Below are 20,943 nucleotides of genomic sequence, written 5' to 3'. Positions count from 1 at the left end.
GCCCTGTCATTTCAGTTCTGACACCAAGGCAAGAGGCTAGGTCTACAAGTACTGTCTGGGTAGCTGGTGTGAGCACAGAGGGTATTGGGGGGGGCTTAGCCCCCAAGGAAAAGGACCAGTCCTCCTCCAGCACCACCATCAAGACCACAGGGGCTTCCTCTTCCCTCCAGACTGGACTGACAGGGAATCCCAAACGTGAGTTGCCTCTTCATCTTCTTTCCATTTCCAGGATAGCTCACCCTAGCTTTTCCCAATCCATAGTCTATTCAGTTTCTTCATTTCTCTCCTTGTCTCAGAGTAGTTTGGCTTTTAGGAGTGAAATTAGTATTCTACTCCAGGACAAAGAGCTAGGATTGGAGGGTGGGGTGCGGGTGGGGTCAAGGGAATAGTAAGGGAAGGAAAGGCTCATATTACTCCGAAAACTTAAAATAGCTGAGGCCTGAGGCAGTCTGGGAACTAGGCATTGGGCCCCCAGGGCTCAAGAAAGAAATAGAACAAATGCCCCAGCCTATCCTTCCACACATAAAACCTTGAAAAAAAGACCTCGGGAGATGCGTCATACCTCTACTGCCCATAGATTCCCAGGAGAAATACAGTACCTTTAGGAAAATCCCTAGGCCAGGCAGCCTTGAGCACTGTATTGAGGCCATAAACTTGGGGTTGACCCTCTGAGTGGAAGAATGGGTATTGGTTTGAGGAATTAGTTGGGAAGTTCTTCAATCTGTTGGGCTTTTCTCTGGACCTCCATGGAACCTCCCTGTTCATAAGCTCTGTGAAAGGATCTCTAACCAAATTTCTCCCAAAGCCTCTTCTTCAAGGACCACCCTACTGTAAGGGACAGGAATAAGGGAGGGAAGAATGGCACTCAGGGATTAAATGTCATAGTGGAGTCCAACCTCTTGCAGGATGACAGAAAAGGAGATGCTGGAGTCCCCTAAGCCCTCCTTCCCAGCAGAGACTCGGAAAAGTGGGGTGAGTCTGGGCCTCTGACCACCATGTGTGGGGAGCTGGGAAGCCATTGTGGCCCTTGAAGAAAAGTGCTTGAATTGATCTCATTTGTGTCTCCTTTATTGTTAGAATGCCTGCCAGGATCCGCAGCTCCCAATACCTGCTAATCCTGGGGTGTGCCCCTTGCCCCAGGCTAGGAAAATGTCTAATTAGCTTCAGCTTTACCTACTCTAGGGAGCATGACATTTCTTTTAACTTTGGGTTTCCTTCATTCCCTCCCTCCCTCCCCATTCAGCTACAGCGGCTGAAGCAGTTATTCAGGAAGGAATCTACTGGGACAAAGCAGATGGAGCTTCCCCCAGAGCCCCAGGCCAATGGGGAGGCAGTGGGAGCTGGGGGTGGGCCCATCTACTACATCTATGAGGAAGAGGAAGAAGAGGAGGAAGAGGATGAGCCACCCCCAGAACCTCCTAAGCTTGTCAATGATAAACCCCACAAATTCAAAGATCATTTCTTCAAGAAACCCAAGTTCTGTGATGTCTGTGCCCGGATGATTGTGCGTGAGTCATGAAGGGAAGTAGAGAGCATGTGATGAAGGCAGGGGACTGGGAAAGGGTTTAGGAGAGGAGTATTTGTATAGCAGACAGGGGTGGCAAGATTTGGTTTAAAGAAATCGTGTTAGAGACTGAGAGTGTTGGGTCCCAGACAGGAAAAGGACCTACGAGCTAGAGTAGCAGCAGCAGTACAAAGGGAAAGGGAAACAGAACCCTCACTCAAATGTTCTCTCCCTCTCCCAAGTCAACAACAAATTTGGGCTTCGCTGTAAGAACTGCAAAACTAACATCCATGAACACTGTCAGTCGTACGTGGAGATGCAGAGATGCTTCGGCAAGATTGTGAGTAGCTCTGGGGAACAACCAAGTAGAAGAAAGGTGACATGTTGCCAGCCACCTCCTTGCCAGTCCCTCCTTATGTCATTCCCTACACTTCCCTCCTTTTTCTTTCTCAGCCCATCTCTTATTTCAAGAAGGGGTGAGCACTCATGGGAGAGATGGGGTTCTGGGCCCTACCTTGCTCTCTCTAATGCTTTTTCCCATCCCATCCTACCCTACAGCCCCCTGGTTTCCATCGGGCCTATAGCTCCCCACTCTACAGCAACCAGCAGTACGCTTGTGTCAAAGATCTCTGTAAGTGACCCATATGGAACCTGAGGGAATGGGCAAGCTTAAAGGTGGTTTCAGCACCACCTCCAGATTTAGAAACCAGCTTCTGAAACAGGAAGATTCTATATCATGGTTCTCTCTCAGGCTAAGAGTTTAGGTATTTTGGATGCAGAGTCAATATTTCCCTATCCGATAGCTAAAGAGAGAAAATTTAGCTAGGTCTCCACACAGCTAGCAAGAGACAGAGCCAAGGCTGAACCCTTCATCTGCCTAACTTCAAAATCTGCTCTTCATATGCAAAACCATTTCTAAGTGAACAAGGATTCTAGACTGTCCTCATCCCAGAATGCCAGGCTCGAGGCCAGACCAGGAGCTATGGACAACCTGGGCAGATTCATAATTTGGTGGCCCTTAAAATGTATTCTTTGACCATTTACCCATTTATTTTGAGGAGAGGCTGGATTCTGTGAGGAGCAGGGGTGTAGAAAGAAGTGCCCCGGCTTGCTCATGCCACTGAGAACAAAAAAGCCAGCAGTTAAAGGACCGCTCTCCTTAGAAGAATAGTGATCTGAGCACTCCCCAACTCCCAAGCAACTTAGCGAAGTTGTCTTTCCAATGTTATATAATGCTCTGCCTGGAAGGGGTGCTGGTAAATATTTTTCTCCATCACATTATATTTCTAATTATATTTTTAGAGCTCTTAATAGACTGATGACCTTGGTATGCCCAGCTGACAACTCCTCTAATCTTAGACACACATACACTTGCACGTACATGTACACATACACATACCCACACACCTACTTAATCCCACCTCTCCCTTACTTAGGAGGTCTCTCTTTCCTCCAAGCCATTCCCTGCCTCCCCAGTAATGTCTTCTTTCTTCTCCCATTCCCACTAGCTGCTGCAAATCGTAATGACCCCGTGTTTGAAACCCTGCGCACTGGGGTGATCATGGCAAACAAGGAACGGAAGAAAGGACAGGCAGATAAAAAAAATGTGAGCACCATACCTCCATGGGGTCTTCTTTCCAGAGACCCCATGGAGCAGATCCTGTCTCCTCTCTAGAAAGCTGAAAGAAGCTAGGGATCCTTTTCCCCTAAAATTGCATATAACCCAATAAATTGTTGCATGCAATTTTAGAAAGCCTCAGGTTAAGAACTCCTGAGTTTTCTCTGGGAACTCCCTTCTGAAATTGTCAGACTAACCACCTTTAAAACCAACTGAAGGCTAGGCCCCAAGCCCCTGGCATTGCTGGACAAGAGAGGCAAGAGCAATGCTTTTGGATTTGAGGAACAGAACTTGCCAAGTAATTCCAGAGTCATGCAAGAGTCTATGAAGATCATCTGGCCTGATCCATTTGTCATATAGATGAGGTAACTGAGACTCAAAGCTAGTGGCCAAAAGCAGCTTCACTTCCTTTTGTAATAGGGTTACTAGATTTATAATGCTATAGACTTGCATTCAGTTCAGCAAGGAATTTGTAAGCATACACTTATGTCTTTCTGGACAACCAGGATGGACTGATGTAGATAATTGTTACAGCTGGATTCCTAAAATTGCTTGAATGACAGTATTGAAGAGATCCTGGTCTGACTTTAGGGATTGTCCAGCTAGAAGGGGATTTCTGCCGCCTTGTAAGATCATTTGGTCCTTGGTCCTCACCTATGAACATTTTTCTCACTGATGCAGATGAAGATATCAAACACATCGAGTTTGTGTGAATCTTAGAAGGGAAAATTTATACACCGAATAATGTATTCAAAAATCTTATAAACTAGGAGAATGGCCCAGAACTAATAATTCAAAATTTTGTACGGAAAAATGTATATGTCTGTTCTTGGATTAAAACCAAAACCAAAATCAACTACACAAAAACAGAACTAGAGATCTTGTTTCAAAGTAGTTGATATGAAGGTCAGGTGCAAATTCAGGATTTCTGTGGAGTGAGCTATGACCGTAGGGTACTAACAATGTGATTTGGCTGCTTCCAGAAAGGCTGGCACATTCGGGTTCTATTTTCTTAACAGAATTATAAAACCTGTGCTACCCATTTTCCTCTTACACACTGAAGTGTTCTTTAGTGCAGGCATAGTAAAGGACATAGAATTGTGATGTTGGAGAATGATTAGAGAAGAAAAGACCGGAAGGACATGTCAGCTGTCCTCCCATCTTTAAAGGGACTATATTTATTCTATATTCCTCCAGAAGGCAAATCAGAACCAACAAGTAAAAGTTACAGGGAGACTGACATAGGCTTAAAACTGTATAGGGAATTGTCCTATAAAAAATAACATGGCTTATTTTGTAAGGTAGTGTGCTTCCTGTCATTAGCTACATTCAAGCACAATGTGGGTGGTCCATCTGCCAGAATGTTTTAGAGAAACTCTCTGCATTAAGCAGGTGGTTGAATAGGTATTTTCTCCAAGGCTTCTTCCAACCCTGAGATCCTGTTATTCTGTAGTTCTCTGGCCTGACTGGAGAACCAGGGCAAGCATGGGTTCCCAAGGCAGCATCTTCCTAACTCTGGTGCCCCCTCCAGCCTCTAGCAGCCATGATGGAAGAGGAGCCAGAGTCCGCCAGGCCAGAGGAAGGCAAAACCCAGGATGGTGAGTGACACCTATCTCCATCCATAGAGATGGAGGAGGGTCAGGGGCTCCACTGTGGTGCAAGGCAAGGATGGTAAAAGGGCACACCAGGTTTGGAGATTAAGGAGGCCATGCGACAGAAGGGAAAGAGAATGAGGGCAACCCTCCAGGAGCCAGAGACAATTTGTTGGTGTTTTCCACCTCAGGAAACCGTGAAGGGGATAAGAAGGCTGAAAAGAAGACAGCTGATGACAAAGTGAGACTCCTTTCTCCCTGCAGGGACCCCCAACCCTCTCCCCAGCCCAGCTCTTGATACTACTCAGGGCCTCAGCAAAAAGCTCATACTTATGCCATGGGTTCCCATTACCTTTCAACTGCCTTCTCCACTACTTTACACACACACAACCAATACGGTCCTCTTAGTCCAGGGACCCAGGAGAGAGCTGTAATGTAGTGTGTCTGGAGACTGCTCCTGCCTTGGACTCCTGCCCCTCAATGTGGGACAGAGGAGCCCAGAGACTCATCATCCCCTTTCGCCCTCAGCACAAGCAGCCTGGCTTTCAGCAATCTCATTACTTTGTGGCTCTCTATCGGTTCAAAGCCCTGGAGAAGGACGACCTGGATTTCCCGTGAGAGGCCTTAAGATTGGGGTGGGGGTGTACTGGGTGTGGAGAGGAGAGAGCCCAGCTCCCTGTGAGAAAGGAAAAGGGGGAATGGAGTCTGTTGGGGCTGGACCTGGGTACAGCCAAGGGACTCAGTATGGAAGGCCCCTAAATCTCAGAGGCCCCTCCCTTCCTCTGCCAGGCCTGGAGAGAAAATCACAGTCATTGATGACTCCAATGAGGAGTGGTGGCGGGTAAGAGAAATGACAGAGGCTAGGGAGGGACATGGGTTGAGTTTAGAACCTAAGTTGAAACACTGATTCCCTACCCTCTCCTCTAGGGAAAAATAGGGGACAAGGTCGGATTTTTCCCTCCAAATTTCATCATTCGGGTCCGGGCTGGAGAACGTGTTCACCGGGTAACAAGATCCTTTGTGGGGAATCGCGAGATAGGACAGATCACTCTCAAGAAGGACCAGGTTAATTTTTTTTTTTTTTTTTAAGAAAAAAAAAGACCAGGTAGCTCTGGTGCCCCAACCCAACCCCAGGCCGGAAGGCTCCTCTGCAAACCACACACCCTGCAGATCTTAACCCATTAATGGCACTAGGATGGGCCTCCATAACTCGGGGCTCTCCTGCTCTCCCATGATTTCCCTCCTCCCTAATCCTTTAATCCTTTAGATCGTGGTTCAGAAAGGAGATGAAGTTGGCGGCTACGTCAAGGTCTACACCGGCCGCAAGGTGGGGCTGTTCCCCACCGACTTTCTGGAGGAGATTTAGGCGTGCAAGTGCCTGCTGGCGGGAGATACCCATGACCCGTTCTGGGCAGGCCCAGTAGAGGCTGAAGAGGGAAGGGGCGAAAGCAACTCTTCTTTTGGGTAAGGGAGGAGTGGGAAGGCCCGCCAGAGCATGACGGGGCTCCTGGGAAGGAACTGGTTCCTGCCCTCCTCCCCCAGCCTGTGGCGTCGGATACCGGTGCCTAGAAGCAGCCTTTCCCGCAACTCCTCAGGTCCAGCCTTTGAAAGCTGGAGAAAGAAGAATGCGTCTCCACTAGGAGGCGCCCTGGGGTGCGGGGGTGGGTGGGAAGCGAACTGTTGAATGTCGAGAATTTATTAAAGTTTTGACAAAAGTAAAAAGTTTGTTCTTTAACTGGGGGCCAAGGAGACAGGGAGAAGAGGGCCTACGAAGTGGTGGAAAAGCTTCCCCAGCTGTCACATTTTACTACCATCGGGTATCCCGAAACCCACCTGGGTTGAGGCTGGTGGGAGGCGGGGAGACAGGTGCGCCCGCCAGGAGATGCCTCTGTAGTCAACAGAGAAAAGGGAGCGGAGCTGGGGTCACCACCCCCGCGCCGCTGCGGCAAGGAACAGGCTCCCCTAGCTCTTGGCGATTTAGCCACCGACGGCCCCTTATATATCGGAACCTGGCTCAGTGCCGAGCTGGGCCGCCAGGGGGCGATGCAAGATCTCGGTTAGAGAGCAAGGGACCAGGCGTGGGTGGGGGGAGAGAAGAGAACCGGAGACAAGGAGCCCGAGACCCTGGGCCTGGGAGGGGGTGGGGTGCGTGCCGTCTCCATGGCAACACTTCCTCAAGTCCTCCGGGAACTAAGCAAGCAAGGCCCGGGGGCTTAACCCCTCCCACGCGGCCCCCGCCCCAGCCCTGACAGGTACCAAGTGAGAGGAGGCTGGGCAGACAGCTAACCGGCTCACGCGGAGAGCCCCCTGCGGCGCCCCGTATGCAAATGTTTTTATTTGCATATATAGACATGCAAATATACCGGCCCCGGTCAGGGAAGCAGGTGGCAGGGAGTGGGAAGGTGTAGGGAAGAGAGCTGAAGGAGATGAGGAGTTTGGGGACCTGGGAGCGGACCAGTGAGAGGCTGGGGTGGTCGCTGGAGTGGAGTAGGCAGAGGGTCTTGAGCTTGATGGCGGCTGGGGGAGGGTCAGCCTGGCCAGCCAGGAGAATCTCTTCTCTCCTGCTCGTTGTCTGCCAGGCCTGAGGTTGGCACTGCCTAGCAAGGTTGGCATAGGGAGCCCAGGCACCATCTGCTGCTGGCGAGGGAGGGGGGATAGGACAGAGGCTCAGCTGGGCTGGGGAAGAGGAGGGCCCCAGGACGGGCGCACCCCCCTTCCTTCCAGAAGGCTGAGGTGTGGTGGGGGTAGGGAAGCACACAAGAGGACTCGCTGCAGTACCGGGTTCTGTTTCCTGTTCCCTTTGCTCTTGACTGTCCTGGACTCCTGGGGGGACGGCGGGGTCATAAAGGAAGGTTCAGACAGCACTCTTTTAATCATGCTTGGGCTGAAATAGGAGCAGACCACAGCCCCACATACACACACCCTCGACCACCAACCACAAATCAAGCCTTTTGCCCCATCCTCAGGATCTGCCTTCCACAAATGAAGGGGGTGGGGGTCAGCTAGGGCTTGGGTTGCATCTCTTCGTCAAGCGGCCTGAGAGACTCAAAACTAGAACCCCCGAGATCCTCGAGGAGGCCCCACAATGCTGAAGCAAAACCAATTTACTGGCTCATTGGGCGGCGACGCTGGTGTGGGGGTACCGAGAAGCAGAGAGAGCGGCTGTTCTACCCCCCATACACTCGGGGGGCACCCCCCTTCCCCGCCTCGCAGAGCCGGCAGCTGTCCCTAATTAGAACGGCGGTTTAATTGGATTTATCAGCAGTTAATAGGAAATTAAGCAAAGGGCCCGAGAGAGGGAGGGCAGGAGGAGCGGGAAGGCTGACTGTGCTGAGCTCGAAGGATGGGTGCTAGGATGCCAGGGGTGGAGATACAAGACCCAGTATCGCGATTGAGCCCCATGGTCACGCCCTCCCTCCACCCTCAGTACTTGCCCGCTGGTTGAGCCCTGGCCCGCTGGCGAAGAGCTGATCTCAGGAGAGGGAGTTGGGAAGACAGCGACCCTGTGTGAGCCCTCAACACCCCTACTCCACCTGGGTGATGGATGATGCTGCCTCATGCTGCAAAGGTCGTAAGTCTGGGCCAAGGAGCGGACTGAATCGAAAACAGGAGGAGGGGCCGGGTTCTAGGGCCCAAGGCACGATCCGCACCCTACGACTTCCCAGTACCCACTGAACTCTTGGTGAAGAAAATACCCCTTTATGATAGATGACTGGGGAGCACAGATGGTAAGGGGGATAAAGAGTGACCCTCTCGTCCACCCCCTGCCTCCTGGCCGTGTTGGGGAATCTGGGGAGTCTCCCTATACAGCTGCCACTGTCCCTCTATGGCTCCCGCTCTTCTCCCCAGCTGCTGGGGACGGGGTTGGCTGGACTGGATGAGGCCAGAGTGGCCCAACGTCTGCACCATCCGCCCTGGGGGCCAAAAAAGGAAGCTTGCAGGCATTCAAACAGGGTGCAGGGTCAACAGCCCCAGGCGCCTCCTGTCATCAGGGCCTCATTATATGGCTAGGCTAACAAGGTATGCTAGGGGAGACCCCAGCGACTTCTCTGCCACACTCCCACCGCAGGGCACAGGCAGCAGCTCCTGCATATGTGTGGGTGCCAACCTCTGAATGTGGCAGGGGTGCGTGGGTCTCTCTGTGCTCCTGGCAATTATGGGTAGTGTGTGTGTGTGCGCCCCAAGTGTGTGAGGTGTGTATATATTGTTGTGTATGCCCATGTTGTGTATTTGTATCCTATGTATCTGTAGGTCTTGTCACCACTCTGGCCCCCATCCCAACCTCTATAATTTTTGTCTGTCTAAGCCCCTGGGTGTCTAAGTGTGCATGTGTGCTTTGGCATGTCTGTGCATTCTTCACACCGAGGTATGCCTCGCGTGTAGACATTTCCGTGGGTCTCTGCGTGCAGGACTGTGTATGCGTGAGAATCAGGAAGAGCCTCTGGTGAATGTGTGTTGCTCTGGCATCTCCACCTGCAGGTGTGTGTATTTCTGTGACAGTGCGTGGGCGTGTGCCTGGGTGTGAACCGCACAGCGGCGTGTATTCGAATGACAGTGTGACGCACGCGCGCCAGTGTGTGTATGTGTGCGTGCGCGCGCGCCTGGCTGCGTCTCCCGCCCCCGCCACTTCCTCTCCCTATTTCTATTCTGCTCTCCTCTCCGGGCGGGCTTGGCTCCGCCGTCCGCATCATCTCCATCCATTATTGAAGAAACAGCCGCGTCCGCTCCAATCACATCAACACCCCCCCCCGCCCCCCTCCATTCCGCTTGCCCCTCAGCCCCTCTGGGTGCTGAGATGGGGTAAGCCGCGGTGCGGAGGGGGCACTGGGAAGGAGCGGGCTCATGACCCTGTGCCCTGAACCGGGCCAGGCATCGGGACGCCAGGGTTCCCGGTGGAGAGGGCTTTGCATAAACAGATGGCGCGGGCGTCTTTGTCCCGCTGGGTCGTGCGCTCTCCGCGTGGCTGCCGGCTCCTCGGCTGTTTGGCTGATGCAATCACGATCATCTCAGAGCCTTGGGACCTGGCGCCCTTAATAACGACAGAGAGGGTCAGGGGCCCCAGGGCTTCTGAGCAGATAGATGCTGGGCACTGTATCTTCTTCCCTCCTGGGCGCCTCCGCCCCACAGCTGCAGAGGAAAGATGGAGACCGTACGGAGGTGACAGGCATGTGGAGGTGACTGGAGGGGGACCCAGGCCAGTGCCCCGAGGTGTCCCCAGGCTGTCCCGTTGGACTGCTACAGCCCCCCAGGAGCAGCAAGCCAGAGAATAGGGCTAGAACTGGTGGATGGAAGGAGGAAGAGAGAAATAAAGGCAGTGACAGAGGTAGAGTGGAGAGTCAGCATAGACAGAGAAACAGATGCAGAAGGACAAAGCCAGGTAGAAAGCTGCAGAGGGAGAGACAGACACAGTCAGAATGATAAGGAACAGAGACACCGACATACACAGAGACACCGAGATAGACAGAGACACAGAGATAGACAGAGGCAGACAAATAGGGCCTGAAGAAGAAAAAGATAGCCAGAGACTTGGACAGGCAGGGGCAGACGGCAGTCCCTGGGCGAAGATGGAGCCCTGGGCATCTAGAGCCTCCCAGCCTCACGAGAGGGCTCAGTCTGAACCTGGAGTACCGGAGGCTGGCGAGGCGGGAGCTTCCGCGTCTTCTCTCCGGCCCACTGCGGGACCCAATGCCTTGGCCGCGGAAGTGGCAGGAACGGCGATCGGGGCCTGGACCCACACTCTAGTCCTTGACTTAACCTGCCGAAAAGTCGTCGGACTCAGAGCCGACGCGACCCGACAGGGGGCGACCAAGGCATCCTCCCCTGAGAGCTTAGGAGCAGCTCGGCCTCCAGGGGGCGTCCGCGCCCACGACCCCTGCAGTCAGCTCGCAGCGCCGAATCCAGTTTCCTTCGACGTGCAGCACCGCCTGCACGCGAAATAGTGTCCTGCGCTATGCTGCGCTGGGAGTCCGGTCCCCGTGGGACCCACGCCCAACCCACAGTTAATGACCTCTGCGGTCCCTCGTCGGCTGGGTCGGGCTGGCCTGCGTCCTTCTGGTGGGAAAGTGGGGGAGAGATGGGATCCGGAATCCAAGAAGTTGTGAAGTTGTGTCCCAGCTCGGCACTAGTGACCATGATCCAGAGATGGGAGAAGGCTTAGAAATAGGGTCTCAAAGAAGGGGCCAGAGACTGGCACCAGTAGCAGGTGAAAGGTCAAAGTGCCCGGGGGAGGCCAGAAGTAATAATGTGATAAGGAGCTCGGAGACTGGAGGCAGGTTAAAGACTGGAGGATCCGAGGCGGCGGCTCTAGGAAAGGAGTGCGCCGGAGGGTCGGGGGACGTGCTAGGCCAGAACTCACAAGAAAGGACGCAGGAAGGCTGGAGAGGGCCAGCGAAGCAAAGGGGCGCAGCACAGGGGCCAGGCGCCCCTGTCGGGGTCCTGGTGCACCAGTTGTGCCATTTAGAGCCACCTGTGCAGCCCAACTCTGTGGCCCTCGAGCTCGAATTCCAGGATTGATTTTTACTCCCAGAGACAGGAGCGCTGGGATGTAAAGGTAACAGGACACCCCACTCCACAGTCCGGTGTAGTGCGGGTGCTCAGGCGGGCCCGGCTCTGCGCTGCTCTGGGCTCTGACATCCCTTCAGTCCTCCTCCCCCGCGCCACACACGCCTTGTAGCAAGTCTCTGTCTCTTTGTTTTCGCCGTGTCTCTGACACTTTATCTCATTATCCGCCGGAGAGAGGCGGAGAACCTGGGACCCCGCAGTCTAATTACAGCCGCGATTGTCAGCGCCCGGGACGGGGCACGTATCAGCGCCAGGGAAAGGAATGAAACCCTCAGGTAGGGCCCCCTCCCTCCCTGTCCCCGAGGGTCCCCGGGGTGGGTGCACAGTTTGCCCTTGCCCAAGCCCCCACAGGGCCCTGAAGGGGAAAAGTGGAGAGCTCAGTAGGATCCAGCTGCCCAGGGGGCAGCAAGGAGAGAGAGTGGGGAGGTTAGCGTGGGAGAGGGAGAGGTGGTTAGGGTGGGCTTCTGAGTCCCTGGAAACCACGTTCCCCAAAGCGTGTCAGTGAGCCATCTCACCCTGACAGCATTGCATACACCTGATTTAGCTTCGGAAAGGGTGGCAATCAATCGTTTGCTCTGCACCTCTGTTTCTGCGTGTCTTGTTCTTTTTCTTCCTTCAACATCTTGTCTATCTTTCCTTAACTGTTTTCCTCGCTCCATTTCTCCTCCTCTCCGTCACAGCCAGGGGCATAATGGCCTTCTTGAGTGGCTCCACCTGCATCCTTACTCAAGGTAAGCAGGGCAAACAAGTTTCTCAAGCCCCCAAACTTAGACAACTGTCTTACTCTGTTTAAGAAACCCCTGGCTCCCTTGGCCTTCAAACACTATTTCAGGCCAAACACAACACAACCTGGAGAAACCACCCAGGACTAGAAGGGCAGGGGCATCTTTAGTTCTGTTGCACTGCCTGTCCCCCTCCTCCTTCCACTACACTGTGGTGGGGGCAGAACCAGAGCCTACAGAACCAGCTAGCTCCTGGATGCTCTAGAGCAGCTATTATTAACCTTTACATCTCATGGCACACATAACTAATTGCTAAAATTCTGCGGCTCACCAAAAAAATTTTTTTGCTGATCTGACAAAAAGTAGGTATAATTTTAATTCATCCACACCAGATGGCTATTGTTGTGTTAGTTGTTGTCATTTTATTAATTTGACAATCTAAGGGAAAAGACGTCAGTGCCCCTGACCAGTCAGGTAGTGCATGTTTTAAAAGTTCTTGCAGCAGAAATAGAAAAAGAAAAAGAAAAAAAATCAAAAGAAATTTAAAAAAAAGAAAAAATTCTTGCAGCACAACAATGTGCCACAACACACCGTTTGAAAATCGCTGCTCTAGGGATGTCAGGGAAGCACTGCAGATGCCCTTGCTCTTCCCTGGCCCTTCCTGGTGCCACCTCTGACCGTGCACATCTGCACTTTTCTGGAGGTCTGTCTGCCAGCCTGTCTCATGGCGAGTCCCTCCCCCCACTTCTGGATCCCCTGCCAATCAATCTGGGTCAAAGCCTGTGAGGCCTCTCCCGCAGACCAGCGCAAAGCCCCAGTTATGCTGGTGTCCCGTGGGGCACGATTCGGGCATCCGAAGGAAAGAGCGGAGGAGCAGAAATTCCTCAGGTCCCCAACAATACTTCCCGCCCCGAGCCTGGAACTGAGGGAGGAAGAGAAATGGGTGGGGGTGGGCGTGAGTCAGGCGCCTCGGGCTGGGCTGGGCTGGGCTGGGCTGGGCTGACCCCTCCCCAACCGGGGGCGGGACCCCAGGAGGAGCAAGGGAGCCAGTTGCTGGAGAGGACCAGACAGCCGAGGCGATATGGCAGGAACCAGTCTCGCGACCCGCTTCTACCGACAGATCAAGAGACATCCTGCTGTGAGTTTGGTCCCGAGCCACCTATTCTAACTCTTAACTTTTTTGCAGCCCTCAAATCTCTTAGTCCCCTCTTCTTGCCTAGTTTCCCCAGTGCTGCTAACCTTTTCCAGGGTGCCCTCAACTATCCCTGCAATATGCACCCATGTCCCTTGAATCCCCCCTCAGACAGACTCGTTGTGGGGTGAGGGAGACTGAGGCAGGAGCTGTGGTGCATGAGGTTCCAGGTCCCCTCTCCCAGAAGGGAGGGAGTGCCAGTCCCCAGGCGGGAGTGAGGGCGGCTGGGCAGTAAAGCTTGTAAAGGGCAACTAGGAACTATGGGGAGGGGGCTGATTCTGAAGTGTCCTCGGTCTTCCCCGCAGCTCATCCCGATGATTGGCTTCATTGGTCTGGGCATGGGCAGCGCTGCTCTCTACTTGCTGCGGCTCGCCCTGCGGAGCCCGGACGTCTGGTAAAGGCCGGGCTTGGGACGCTGGCATGGGCCTGGATGGGGCAAGAAGGGGCAGGAACGAGTGGGCGTCTCAGGACCGGTGGGAATGGGTGCTTCTAGTGGGGATTCCCCTGCAGCGCACCTGCCCCTGACTCGCACCGCCTCACCTGGCTGGAACACCCTCCTAACCTGCGGGAGCCCATCTCCCCCTCAGCCCACCCGACCTCACTCTTTTCTGTAGCTGCAGACTAGGCTCACTTCGGGCTGCCGACCAAGCCCAGCTCCCCTGCCCGGTTGCCAAGGCGACGCCACTCTGCCGTCGGCCTGTGGCCTTTTGGGTACCTCAATATCTACACTGGGGTGCTGGGGGTGTCAAGAGCTGAGCGCCTGGGGGCACCTTTGGGGCCAGGGTGACAATGAGACTCTACCGCCAAGCCAGAGGCAACAGTGTACGTGGGTGGAGGGGGGTCCTCCAGTCAGGAACATGCCCCTCGCTGTCAAAATTCGAGGCACATCACAGAAACCCCAGCCTTTCCGGATCTTTGCCTGATTCCCGCTGCTCTGCTCTGCCCGGCTGATCTAAGGTGCAAGCGGGAGTCACTGGGCCAGCTTCTCAGTCCCTCGTCTGTCCTCACTCTGAAAATGGTGGCAGCCTTGTTTTGCCAGCAACTGCTAATATGCACCCTTCCTGTCAGTCTCCAGGAAATGAGCCCCCCAGGGTAGGATGGGGCGGGGGTTGGGGTAGAGGCAGAGATCCTGGGTGTTACCTTAGGCTCTAGAATCCTATAGCTCCTGGAGAGGAAAACCGAACCCTTCCCCTCCCTCCTCACAGCTGGGACAGAAAGAACAACCCAGAGCCCTGGAACCGCCTCAGCCCCAATGACCAATACAAGGTAACTCTGACCAATACAAGGTACCTGTTGGTGGTGGCTCTAGGGTTGCACCTCCATCCTCTCAACTCTTGGTCCCCGGGATGACCCCTCAGCATCCAAAGAGAGGCCTGGGGCACTCAGTGCAACCCCCCCTCCCCCATAGTTCCTTGCAGTTTCCACCGACTATAAGAAGCTGAAGAAGGACCGGCCAGACTTCTGAGCCTGGTTGGGGCACATCGATGTATATTCGGCAACTTCAGCCAGCCTCCTCCTTTCTTCCACCCTCTGCCCCCAGCCCCCAGGGCGCCACTCTCGCCACCCTGTCCAGCTCCTGAGTACAAAGGCCTGGTTCCCACGCGGAGGGGAGGCAGCTCCACCCCCACCCTTTTCCCTTGCTCCCTGCAGCGGAAGTGCCTCTGACCCTCAGCTTGAGTCCCACGAAGGGGGAGGAGAAATTAAGAGGTGGGGCAGTAGCCGGGTAGATCCAAAAGGCTCAAGCTGGCCCCTCTGCTGCGCTACGGAGGCCTTGCAGGGTGTGGCACAGGCTACGTGCCGAGCGTGGCACTGGTGAGCCAAGAGCAAGCAGGGGCCTCAGAGTGCCAAGCTACGTGGCTGGCCCCACGTTAGTCCAGATTCTGGGCGCCTTCCCAGGGAGGCGCTGCTCTAGCTCGACTGGGCTGATTGCCTGATGCCTAGCCTGCTGTGGATGAGGCACCTCTATGCCCGGGGAGGGGCAGTGCGCTCCTCCCCCGTGCCTCCGGAACCAACCAGCACCCCCTCCAGCCTCACACCTGGGCCTCCCCCTGCCATCCCACCCCTCCTTGCTCCCCTCTGTCCCCTGAGATCAAACAGAAGCAGCCGTGGGCAAAATACAATTTCATTTAACAAATTGAATTTGCTGCGCCTGCTAATCACGTCTGGTGTCGGCTCTGATCAGAGACAGAGGAGGCTGCAGCCTCCGGGGTCCTTGTGGTGGTGGTGGGAGGGAAGGGAGGAACACATGGAGGGAGACAAATCACCACCTGGCCCAGGGGACCCCCTCCCACAGTAACAGAAGCTTGGGTCAGGTTAGCATTTTATTAGATTAAAAACAGAAACGAGGGTGCCTACCCAACCCTTCCTCTGGCTCGCAAGGGTAACTCCCTTGTTCCCAAGAAAGAGCAGCAAGTCTATAACACTGAGATAATGGGAAATGTTAGGGCAGAAAGCCCCCAGCTCCTTCTTCTAAGTCTTCTTACAAAAAGACATCACAGCTACAAATTCTCGGAAGGAAGTTATACCTGGCTCTTCCCCCAAGTGAGAGGCCTTCGCGCCTCCTACAGAAAGTTGGAAGATAGGTGACCCTCCATCAGTCCAGGTAGAGGGAAGGAGAATAACTTCGGTCTATGAGCTTAATTTCCTTGGTGCCTTCAGTGTTCATCAAAACCAGGCATGGGGAAGGCCCTGGCAAACTGTTCCACTCGTTGCCTGAGGTCAGCCAGCTGATGTCTTGTTTCTCGGTCATTGAGCAGGAAGGATTTGAAATCCTGCAGTTTGGCTAGAGAGGGGTGAGGAAAAATGGTCAGAGCTCAAGAGAAAGCAGTAACATCACTGGGGGAAGGGCAGATAGTGAATGCAATTGGCTGGCCCAGGGGGCATCTGGCCTACTCACTGGTCTTGCTCTTCACCTCCAAACCAATGCTGACCCCTTCGTCTATAAAGTCCACAACTCTTCGGAAGTCATCCTCACGAAACTGTCGTGAGGTCAAGGCTGGGGCTCCTGAGAGAGAACCAGAAGATGATTATCATGGCCCAAGTCCACCTGGCAACCACACTTCCCTCCTGGAACCTAAGGTCTCACCAAGCCGTAGACCCCCTGGTGTGATGGCACTTCGATCTCCAGGACAGGTGTTCTTGTTGGTCGTGATGGACACAAGCTCCAGCACCCGCTCAGCACGAGCTCCATCCAGGCCCTTGGGCCGTAGATCCACCAGCACTAGGTGGTTGTCAGTGCCACCTAAGGGGTGGGGGGTGGGGGCAGAAAGCAGGTGGTGAGTCCTGGGCCTCTGCCTGAGGCTACAGAGATTCTCACCCAACCCTTTCGCTCACCAGACACCAGTGAGTAGCCTCGATCTAGCAGGGCATCAGCCATGGCCCGAGCATTCTTCAGAACCTGCAGGGAGTACTCTCGGAACATGGGGGTGCTGGCCTGGAGATGAGATACCAGCGCCTAGTACCCAAGCCCTGCCCTTTCTACTCTTCCACCTCCAGCACAGTTTTGTCCCCAGCTTCGACCTCCCTCCTGATCCTTCCCTTTCAACAGTTCCAACCTCCGTTGGCAAGATACAGGATCTGAGCAACCAAATTTCCTCTCCCCAGTAGTAGGCTCCCCAACCTGCTTTAGGGCCACAGCCACTGCAGCAATGGCATGGTTGTGGGGGCCCCCCTGCAGGGACGGGAACACAGCAAAGTTGATTCGGTCCTCAAACATATAAGGGATCTCTCGTCCAGTCTTGGGGTCCACAGACCGCACCCCCTTCCGGTAGAAGATGAGTCCTGACCTGTATGAAGAGAAAGGGCAAGGATGGGAAGAACAGAGGAAGCTGGCTGGTCTGGGCCCCTGAGGGCTCTCAAGAGTCCACCTCAGTTTTGCTGGGTGTGCTTCATTTCAGTGGTCTAGGGGAGCAGACCCTCCCTCCCACTCCCAAGCACCCTGGTGGGAAATTGCCACCGTAAGTCAGAGAAGGAGAATACTCAGACCGGGCAGAACTCTTTAGGTAGAATGAGTTCCTCTCAGATCCAGCCCAACAGTGCCCTGGAAATAAGGCATGAAGTCAGGGAAAGGCAAGGCCTGATCTCAGGGGAGCCTGACCTGGCCCCTCGAAGGGTCTTGTGAGTGGTAGTGGTGACAACATCTGCATGCTTGAAAGGTGAGGGGATCACCTTGCCAGCCACCAGGCCACTGATGTGGGCCATGTCTGCCAGCAGGTATGCCTTGACCTCATCACACACCTGGGCAGGTACAGAAACAGGCCTTAGTCTGCGTAGGGCCCAGACAGGCCTGCCCAAGGCTGCCCCTCCTCCAAAATCTCTCCACCACCCCTTGGGGAGCAGCAGGCACTCCAGCCCTCCACTAACCTCCCTCATGCGGGCATAGTCAATGAGGCGAGCGTAGGCGCTGGTGCCAGCTATGATGAGCCTTGGTCGGAAAAGTCGAGCAGTGATGGCCAGCTGGTCATAGTCAATAAGGCCAGTTTTGGGCTGGACAGAGACACAAAACACTAAAGCCCTTAGGAAGCAGGGCAACTCTCCTCGACCCTGAGGGCTTCCCAGGGCGCCACCCCTCACTTTTCCCAGGAGAGGGTTCCCAGGCCCTGAGCAGCTCCCTCTCCACTCACCAGAGCACCCACTTACATTCAATTTATAGGGCATAGACTCAAAGAAGATGGATGAGGCTGAGATCCGCTTGACATCAGACATATAGCCATGGGTAAGACTGGGAGGGGAGGAGAGGAAGTAAGAAGGCAAGTGGAGTAACACCCAGAATTAACCACTCCTTTCCTGACCCGCTTCAAAGGCCTCTCTCTCTGGAAAACTGCTCCTAGCATGCACCACCCTCATTGCTTCTGTCCACTCTGTGCTAAGCACTGGTTACTGGGGTCTTATCTTCTTCCTGCACTGTAACTTGAAGGAGAGGGAGAGGCCTATTCCATTTACATTGCACATATTAGGTGTTCAATAAATAACTCCTGTCTCATATCCATACTGGCCACTGAGCCCGTCAGCCACCCCATCCATACTCACTGGCCCCCGTCGGGCAGGTCCAGCCCCATGATTCGATCATGAGGCTGCAGAAGGGCTGTGTAGGCAGCCAGATTAGCCGGAGACCCCGAATAAGGCTGGACATTGACTCCCCACTGCGCAGGATCCAGGTCAAAGGCCTCCAAGGCCCGGCGCTGACACAGGAGCTCGATTTCATCTACTACCTCTGCTCCCCCATAATATCTGCACAGGAGGGGGGGGCATATCAGGGCATAGAGAAAGGCTTCCACATGCCCCTTGACAAACAGCAAAGGACTGGGAAGGCTACTTCTCTAAACACACCAGAGTACAGGCAGGTGTCCCCCACTGGGAGCACGACCTCTGAGGCTGCCCTCCAGCCCTTTGGTGCTTAGCCCTCACCTCTTGCCAGGATAACCCTCCGAGTACTTGTTGTTCAGACAGGACCCCAGGGCCTCCAGCGCAGCTCGGCTGCAGAAGTTCTGGGGTGAAGGGTGGGGGCAATGTCAGAAGGTACTGAGCCCCTTTTCCTGGATGCCCACAGCCCACCATGCCACAGTCCTGGGCTGCAAGGAGCTGGGCTCTACAGAAAGCTCTGTGCATTCAGGGTTCCTTGCTAGGCTTGGGGCATGGTCAGAGGCAGCATCCTCAGAAACTCAGCTGCCATGACAGGTGTCCCAGCAAGGCCACCGGTTCACTCATACCTGTGCTTCCAGATCCCTCTTTTCTCTTGGGTGTAGGGGCCCTGGAAGGCTCTGGAAGCTCTCTAATACCCCCATCCCACAACCCAGACTGATTGCCTTTGCTTCAGAAGACAGTAAGAAGAGAGGGAGGTAAGGCCCAGCAAGAAGGCCCTGAGTCTGATAGGGAGATCTGTGGAAACAGTAACAAGATAACCTGTTTCTTCCTGTACCCATGGTGGCCCAAACCTCAGCCCCTCTCCCCATGCCCCACCTCTGAGGCAATGAGTTCCAAGCCACGACACTGCCTGTCCTTCTCCCTTTGGAGCAGCTCCCACATTTCAGGGTCACTGTTTGACAGACTCTCCTGGCCTGTCCAGCCGCTGGTTGCTTCTCCATTCTGGGCCTGGGCTGCCTCACTGTGCTGGCACCGTATGGCCATTCTGACCAGCTGACCACATCTCTGCAGAGGCTAGGGGAGGAAAAGCCAGGGTCAAATATAAGCGTCCAGACAGTCTCCCAACAACCATCAGCCATGTTTAGTGGGCCCTCTGGCTCCAAAGCCAGCAGCCAGTTGTCCAGCCTGCCTGTTCCGGTTTTCACACCCCCACCTCCAAAAGCCAGTTCTAGAGCCAAGGCTGAGATCAATGTCCAGGGGGTGGTTCTAATTTGGTCCGTTCACCTCACCTCAGAATCCTCCTCCACCTTGACCCATGAACCACTCTGCAGAGCTACAGGGCAAAGTTTAAAGTTTGTCTTCTAGAAATCAGAGGTTCCAGAACCTCCCCACCTCCAGGAACGAAAGGGTCTTCCCTATGTAAGGCCTCCATAAACACATCCCAGTGCGGAGCCAGTTGCAAGGGATTAATACAATAGACTTAGAGGGGGCTTTCAGAACAACGGAGGCAGCAGGGTAGATTTTTAGCAGTCCCAGGGGAAGAGGGGTGGGAGGGTCTGATGGAAGGGAAGCCAAAAACTACATCCAGTCCTCTGCCCTGCTCCCTTTACACCTCCTTCCAGCCCAGAGAGCCAGGGGACCCCTGATGCAAGCAGCGGGGCTTGGTTGCATCATCTGCAGGGCTCATAATTTGGAAGAAAGACTAAGCTTGCCTGTCCAGGCTGGGAACCCTGCTGTTCGCTAGTACAGGATTCACGGGGGGCATCCGTTACAATTCTCTCCTCCAGTGCCATGTGGAATGAACAGTCACAAGGCCCTGAGGCTTCTAATTACCGGAATGGAGAGTGGCCCCCCCAGTTATACCGGGCACACCCAGGGGTCTCGGGGATTCCCCTAGCTGGAGAGTCGGCTCTGGGAAGACCCAGACTACGTGCGTGGAAAAGCCAGGAGAACCCCATAGTTTGTAAATAAATACTACGGTAGGACGGCAGCTTTCTTTCTACTGGTCCCCCAGGCTCCGGAGCCCCATTCTTACCCGAGTTGCCCAGAGCAAAGAGAAGGGCAGCATCTCAAACCAAAGTCGCAGGAGGTGAAGCCACTAACTCTGGCTTGAGGAACCAAGGGGTCGGAAAGACTGATCGGAGAGCGCATGCGCTAGAAGAGGGAGCCGTAGAAACCACGGGATTAAGAGTAGAAATCTACGCATGCGTGAGGTGACCCCTCTATGGTCTTCTGGTAATTGTAGTTTTTTTCTACCTTTCTTCCGCTTCATTTCCAGTCTGTAGCTCGAGGGTCAGAGGCTCTTGCCTGAAAGGAAAGAGATTTACTACGGCCCCATCTTCTCACTGTACTGGAGATCCTCAGGGTGGTGTTGTTTTTTTTCCTCTGCCTTCCAGACAACAACCATTTATGGACTACTGAATACCTAGCATTATTAGGCTCCCTGGCATGCCATAAGTATAGGAATAGATTACTGACTGCTGGGACATCAAGAAATGAACAGGTAACAAATGCAACAGGTGCAATTACAGGCAGGAGCACCTCACTCTACTCCCACAGGAGGAGGAGGAAAGAATCGTCTTGGAGGAGGCAGCTTTGTGAATCAGGGGAAGAGGGGAGGACAATCCATCACAAAGCAAGTTCACATGCAAAATCTCATTTAATCTCACACT

At 54.1% G+C, this 20,943-nt stretch overlaps 3 protein-coding genes across 6 annotated transcripts; 2 read left to right on the top strand and 1 right to left on the bottom strand.

Annotated features, from left to right (window-relative positions):
• Positions 1–6,388, top strand: STAC3 (SH3 and cysteine rich domain 3). Of its 4 annotated transcripts, none has more exons than XM_090273451.1 (12): positions 1–195; positions 906–972; positions 1,250–1,508; positions 1,747–1,844; positions 2,063–2,135; positions 3,013–3,110; positions 4,654–4,720; positions 4,906–4,955; positions 5,243–5,328; positions 5,504–5,555; positions 5,642–5,779; positions 5,982–6,388. In XM_090273451.1, the coding sequence occupies exons 2-12, from the start codon at positions 907–909 to the stop codon at positions 6,078–6,080; spliced, it is 1,086 nt and encodes a 361-aa protein (XP_090129577.1). In that variant the 5' UTR covers positions 1–195; position 906; the 3' UTR covers positions 6,081–6,388. The 4 variants fall into 4 exon arrangements, with proteins under 4 accessions (XP_090129577.1, XP_090129576.1, XP_090129579.1 ...); XM_090273450.1 differs by having other exon boundaries at positions 1,244–1,508; XM_090273453.1 differs by lacking the exon at positions 906–972.
• A 6,146-nt stretch (positions 6,389–12,534) lies between these two features.
• Positions 12,535–15,328, top strand: COXFA4L2 (cytochrome c oxidase hypoxia associated subunit FA4L2). Its single transcript, XM_090273449.1, has 5 exons — positions 12,535–12,885; positions 13,030–13,135; positions 13,495–13,583; positions 14,395–14,455; positions 14,598–15,328. Exons 1-5 carry the CDS (start codon positions 12,722–12,724, stop codon positions 14,652–14,654), a joined length of 477 nt encoding a protein of 158 aa, XP_090129575.1. The 5' UTR covers positions 12,535–12,721; the 3' UTR covers positions 14,655–15,328.
• Positions 15,329–15,497: 169 nt separating this feature from the next.
• SHMT2 (serine hydroxymethyltransferase 2) lies at positions 15,498–20,424 on the bottom strand. The gene is made up of 12 exons (XM_090273448.1): positions 20,307–20,424; positions 19,148–19,345; positions 18,596–18,675; positions 18,218–18,418; positions 17,828–17,909; positions 17,552–17,674; positions 17,286–17,425; positions 16,809–16,974; positions 16,523–16,622; positions 16,275–16,430; positions 16,086–16,193; positions 15,498–15,971 (listed from the first exon to the last, which is right to left on the bottom strand). Exons 1-12 carry the CDS (start codon positions 20,337–20,339, stop codon positions 15,844–15,846), a joined length of 1,515 nt encoding a protein of 504 aa, XP_090129574.1. The 5' UTR covers positions 20,340–20,424; the 3' UTR covers positions 15,498–15,843.
• Between the last annotated feature and the right edge of the window lie 519 nt (positions 20,425–20,943).

The sequence above is a fragment of the Furipterus horrens genome, unplaced genomic scaffold (genome assembly GCF_987537825.1).
Source record: "Furipterus horrens unplaced genomic scaffold, mFurHor1.1.pri manual_scaffold_4, whole genome shotgun sequence".
NCBI lineage: Eukaryota > Metazoa > Chordata > Mammalia > Chiroptera > Furipteridae > Furipterus > Furipterus horrens.
The sequence above is the reverse complement of the archived record's forward strand: the minus strand, read 5'-3'. Positions and strand labels throughout refer to the sequence as shown.